The sequence below is a fragment of the Diceros bicornis genome, chromosome X, assembly GCF_020826845.1.
Source record: "Diceros bicornis minor isolate mBicDic1 chromosome X, mDicBic1.mat.cur, whole genome shotgun sequence".
Taxonomy (NCBI): domain Eukaryota; kingdom Metazoa; phylum Chordata; class Mammalia; order Perissodactyla; family Rhinocerotidae; genus Diceros; species Diceros bicornis.
The window spans coordinates 45,298,403-45,304,402 of record NC_080781.1 but is presented as its reverse complement, the minus strand read 5'-3'; the positions used below and the strand labels follow the sequence as shown (position 1 = coordinate 45,304,402).

Sequence of the window (6,000 nt, the reverse complement as noted above, 5' to 3'; positions counted from 1 at the left end):
TGTCCTTGTCATTGTGTCACAATGTCCCCACTATACCTGGGCCTCTATCTTGCCTGTCCTTATGTCTCTGTTACCTGGCCTGAACCCTATTTCTTTGCTGGTGTTTGTCACTGTTTAGGTGTCTACATCCCCATGTCTTTGTCACTGGATCTCTGAATATATAAGCCTGTGCTCCTGTCTCACTCTTAGTGTGTTCCTCTGCATGTGCTTGTGTCCTTGGGTCTTTGTCACCAAGTCTGGGTCTGTGTAATGTCTATGTTTGTACATCTTCATAGGTCTCTGGCCCTGTGTCTCTGTGTTCTCCTCTCATCTCCCACTCAATGTCTGCAAGTCAGCATGTGAGCGTGTCTCTGTGTTTCTACCTCTCTGTCCTTGGTGTCTTGGACTGTGGTCTTGACTGATATCTCCCTGGTTACCTCTGTGTCCCTGTGTCTCTATGTGTCTATGTGTCTTGACCCCTCTCCTCCTGTATCTGAACCTCTGCACATATCTATCTCTTAGTTTGTATGTTGTTATGTCTCAGTGTCTTCACATTAGTCATTGTGTGACTGTCTCTGGGTGACCTTGTTTTTGTCTCTCTGATTCTTTGTGACAGGGACATTACCTCAAAATGGAGATACAGAAGCCTAGCAAGAGAGCATCTGTTTCCCTGGGTTTATGTCCCTGATGCTGTCACTCTGGCTCCCTATCCCCCTCTTTGTATGTCTATGTGTCCCTACACCCATTCTCTTTGTTTTAAGAACCCTGTGCCTTGTGTTTCCATATGTCTCTGTTGCTCTATTTCCCTGTCCATATCTGTGTCCTTGTTGCTGTCTTTCTGTGTATGATCTTGTGTCTTTGGTTGTAAATATGTATATGTGCTGTTCCTTTTTTTTTGTTCATTCACTGAATGAACAAAAATGAGTGCATTCATTCAGCAAATATTTACTAAGGACCTACTATATGCCAGGTACTGGGGATAGATAAATGATTCAGTAAAAGTCCTTGCCCTCAAAGGACTCACAACTAAGTCAGGGATCCAGAAAAGTAAATAGATGATTACTACACAGTATGATAAGTGCTGTGAGCTTGGATGGAGTGGGGTGGGCTATGGGAACACAGAGGAGACTGAACTCAATCTAGGAGAGGGGTCAAGGAAGGCCTTCTAGAGGAAGTGAGAACTAAGACTTGAAGGATGTATAAAATCTACCTACATGATACCAAGGAAAGGAGTCCATGTATAAGGAAAAGCACATGCAAAGGCCCAGCAGTGGGAGAGAGCACGGTTTGTTAAAGGAACTCCAAGAGCCTTAAATACACCATGGGGGCCAGAGAAGGTGGTGAGCATGACTGGTGGCTCAGTCAGTTTTTTGTTTTAAGAAAGTCACTTCTAAGGCTGGTGTGGAGTATGGATTGAAGAGAGTGGAGACTGGAGACAGGAAGGACTGTGAGGAGGCAGGAGTCCCTAAGCCTCTAGGTCTGCACGTTTGTGTGTGTTTGTGTGCCCTTGTGTATGTGTCACTTAGTGCATGTTTGAGAGTGTGTGTCTCAGTGTGTGTCTCCATGTCCTTAGGTCTTTGCTCCTCACCTCATGCCCTGGCCTCTGGGTCTCCCAAACTGAGGTCTCCTGGCTCTGGGGTTCAGGGACTATCACAGGACATAGGCAAGGTAGGGGTGGCCCAGCAGCAGCTGTACATGAGAGCGCTTCACCAGCCTGCAGGAAACCCAGTGGGGCAGCAGCCTTGGTGAATCCTGCAGCAACATCTTGCCTAGAACCACAGGCACATCTGGGCCTTGATGCCTCCACAGACTTGGTCCCATTGGACCCGGCCACCAGCTGGATGTCTGTGTGCTGGAACTGCCCTGAGGGAGAAAGATGCAGTGCCAGTCAGGGCAGTGGCCTGAGTCCCCACTGAGATCTCTGAGAGGAGCCTAAATCAGGAAACCTAGAAGAAAAAGTGAAAGGGAGGAGCGGCAGCAAAGGCCTGGAGGAGGGAAGAGACTGGACGTTGTACAAAATATGGAGAAGCCAGATGGGACAGGAGTGTAGTATGGAAGTAGAGAGCCAAGGTAGATGAGATGGCAGCAGAAGGAGGACAATCAGCCTTGGAGGAGATGACAGGGAAGATTGGAGGGAAGGAGAGGAGAGGAGTGTGGAGGCCCAGAGGAAGTAAAAATATCTGTCCAATGCACTATCACTGCCCAAACTCCTTGGTGTAGGCCTGTGCCTCGAGTTTTGCCAGTATCTCCTGACCTATGGTCTGGCTTCCTGCAATCCCCCTTTACAGCAGCTTCCAGAGGGATCTTTTTAATACTCAGATCTGACTGTGTCTTTCCCCTGCTTATAACCTTTCATGACTCCCCATTGTCCTCAGGATGAAGCCAAATTCTTCATCCTGGAATTCCACTCTGACCACTCCAGCTCCATCTCCTTCAATCTCCATTCCTTTCCTCTACACTTTTCTCAGTCTTCTAGACTCAGTGTGTATCTCTCACCTCTGGGAGATCTTTCTTGAGCTTCAAGGCTGGGTGAGATGCCCCATCCTGGGTTCCTCCAGCTCCCTGGGCTACTTTCTGTCTAGCACTGATAACTTCTTGTGATCACTATCCATGTCTGGGTCTATCATCTTCCCAGACCAGGAACTTCCTAAGGGCAGAGGTTGCTTCTGATTCCTCTTTGTGGTTTGGGGGTCAGGGTGCTGGAGGTTCACTGGCTTTTCACTCTGGCAGGGTCTCTCTTGGGATTGGTGCTCTCTGCCCCCTGTCACCCTCAGCAGCACTTACCCAACAGGCCATGGGCCAAGGGGGTGAGACCTGAGCCATTGACCACATAGAACCCCAGGTGGGGTAGTTGCAAGGTGCCAGGGTGCCTGTAGCAGTGCTGGAGGACTAGGAACTTAAGGTGGAGCCCAAGGCTGAGGGTGAGGCAGGCTGCAGCAGCCACATGGAGCTCTAGCTGGGGCCTCCTCAGCAGGGCAGGCTGGTCCCAGGACAGGAGCAAGGTACCCTCGCCTTGCACAGATATGGAACTGCGGGTGATGGTCATAGTGTAGGCCCGGGGTTTGTCTGCAGTAACTGTGATGATGTGGAAGTAGGTACGGGTCTGGTCCTTGTGGCCTGGCCTTGGTGGTGCCCCAAGCAGCTGTCCGCATATATGCAACCCTGGAGGGAGGAGAGTGCATGCCTGGAGCAGAGGCTTTCACATGGTTATTCACATGGTCACCCATAGCACTGACAGGGGTGAGGTCTCAGGGCTCGAGGTCCAGATGAAGTAGTGCAGATTTGTGGTTAGAGAGCTAGCTCCTGAGGAAAGTGCTTCTACCACAGCCCATCCAGCTGCTCCTTTCTGTGCAGTGTGTGGGCATGTGTGTATGTGCGTGCATGCTCACCCCAGTGGGGCTATTTGTATGTACATGTTTGCCTCTGAGTGTGTAGATGTGTGTGTTTGACTATGTTCATATGAGTATCTCTGGGCATATCAGTGCATCTGCATATTTGTGGAAGTTGCTATGTTAGTGTATTTTTTTGGTTGTATGTTTATATGTGTCTCTGGATATGTTGGTGTTATATGTCTTGATGAATAGTTTATGTTGTGTGTGTCTGGTTGTGTGTTGGTACATATTAATGTGTATCTGGGTTGTCAGTGTGCATCCATCTGAGTGTGTGTCATGGTAAGTATGAGTGCATTGGTGTGTTTTGTATGTCTAGAGGAGCAGAGTATATGTGCCTGTGTGTGTTGAATTACTTGGTATTGGCATGAATCTGGAGGTATCTGTGCATGTATGTCTGAGTGTGTTGATGTATGTGTCATTGTGTATATCTGGGCATGTATTGTGTGTCACTGTGTATCTGGGTGCATATTTGTATGTTACTGTGTGTGGGTGTGGAGAGTCTCAAAATATGTGTGCCTAGGTGTGTATTTGTGTGAGTTTACTGTATGCTCTCGTGCATGTGTGTGTGCATATCTGTGAGTGTCTTGGTGTTACAGTGTATTCATGTGTGTTTTCATGTGTCTGGGTGTGTACTTTTGTGTTAGTGAGGGCCACTGCTGTATGTTTGTAAAGTATTAGTCCACAAATGTCTGGGGGTGTTGACATGAGTATATCAGGCTGTGGTGTCATATGGGGTGGAGTCCTTGGGGCTCTCACCTGCCTTCGGGTCGTCTATGAGCTGTAGCAGGTCCCCTGGGAGCCCATCCAGTGTGAAGCAGATCCTCTCTTCTGAGTGTGGGATGTGGATTACAAAGTGTGGGTCCCCATCCACTGCAAGGCAAGAGATGCAACTCTGAAGTTATGGCCCTAGAAGTCATAGGAGAGGAGGAGAGGGAAGGAGAGAGAAGGTGAAAGTAGGAGGCCATGTCTACTTCCCCAGAGGGAGAGCCCAGCCCCAGTTCCCATGCAAAAGCTGTCCTATATTCCAACAGGACAGTGAGAGTGGCCAGCTTACCCGAGGATGAGAAGGTGAAGACGCTTGGCAACATGCCTGCAAAGGAGAGGGAGAGTGTGTTGGTAAGTGACTAATTTATCACATTCCTAGGAACTCTGGGACTCCCTGGCCTCTGAGTCACCTTCTCCCAAATAAAGACCAAATTCCTGAGCTTAGCATTTAGGTGTTTTCTGAAATCTAGTCCCTGCCTAGCTCTCTGGTCTTCTCTTCATGCAAGTGAACTGACTATTCTTATGAATGCCCTGTCTTCTCTTGCTAGTGACCCTTTGCTTCAGCTTTTCCTGCCACCTAGAATGTTTTCCTTTCCCTTATCTACCAAAGATCAATTTCTAGTTATCCTTTGAGGCCAACTCAGATGCTTCTTTCTCTTGCTCTCTGCCTGTGGTAGGTAGAATTCTAAGATAGCTCCCATGATTCCCTGGTGTACACACCCTGTAAAATCCCCAGGACTATGATATGATGAGATATCACTCCCATAAATAAGTTATGTTATATGGTGCAGTTGACCTTAAAATAGGAAGATTATCCAGGTGGGACTGACCTAATCACATGAGCCCTTTAAATCTGGGTCTAGAGGTCAGAGACAAGGAAGTCAGAGACATTTGAAGTGTGAGAAGGATTTGACATGAGGGAGATTCTCTATGGCTGTCTTTGAAGACAGAAGGGGCCAGGTGGCAAGGAATGCAAGAAACCGCTTAGGACCTGAAAGTGGCCCAGTTGGCCTCTAGAAGCTAAAAGTGACTGCCAGCCAATATCCATCAAGGAAACAGGGATTTCAGTCCTACAAACAGAAAGAACTGAATTCTTCCAACAACCTGAGTGAGTGTGGAAGAGGACGAGAACTCAGTCTGGCAGACACCTTGATTTCAGTCTTGTGAAACTCTGAGCAGAGAACCTAATTAACCTGTGCTTAGACTTCTGATCTACGGAACTGTGAGATAATTAAGGGGTGTCGTTTTAAGCTACTAAGTTTGTGGCAATTTGTTATGCAGCAATGGAAAACTAATACATTGCCACTCCTCTGGGTTCACACACTGCCTATGAGAATTCTAATTGAATGGAAATGAAAGCTTAGGGATCTTTGTCAGGGGAGCTCCTTGCTCACCATTTTCCAGTCCTGCAGAACTTCCCTGAGAGTCCATCCTATCTCTAGCTTCTCCCAGGATCTCCTCAGAATTTCCATCCCAGTGTGGATTTCCTGCCAAGCACAAAAGAAATAAGAAAAATCCTTCACACTCCCAGGGCAAAGATGCCCTGGGCCCACCAAAGGGCACACCTTCCTTCTGACCAGGAGAGTCCTCTTTGGCTTCCCAATCTAACCTGCACATTGCCAAGACTGGGACCTTATGCTCTCCACAGCATCTTAGTCTTTCAAGCTCAGTTATGTTCAAAATTCTTCCTCATAGCATTTATGCATGCATTCATCTGTCCATTCATTCAGGCACTGTTTAGACATCTGGGATACGGTGGTGAAAATGGCAGTGATGATTTCTGACCTGATGTTGCTCATATTTTAGTCAGGGAGGCAGACATGAATGATATCATAATTACCAATGGTGATAAATGCTATAAGAC

General features: G+C 47.6%; 1 protein-coding gene across 1 annotated transcript in view; it reads right to left on the bottom strand.

Annotated features, from left to right (window-relative positions):
• Positions 1 to 1,629: 1,629 nt before the first annotated feature.
• Positions 1,630 to 6,000, bottom strand: part of ITIH6 (inter-alpha-trypsin inhibitor heavy chain family member 6) — a 29,138-nt gene continuing 24,767 nt past the window's right edge. Inside the window, 6 exon segments of the mRNA XM_058535071.1 lie at positions 1,630 to 1,806; positions 1,808 to 1,842; positions 2,764 to 3,141; positions 4,128 to 4,241; positions 4,426 to 4,461; positions 5,531 to 5,623. Of these exon segments, the coding sequence (XP_058391054.1) occupies positions 1,630 to 1,806; positions 1,808 to 1,842; positions 2,764 to 3,141; positions 4,128 to 4,241; positions 4,426 to 4,461; positions 5,531 to 5,623 (833 nt within the window).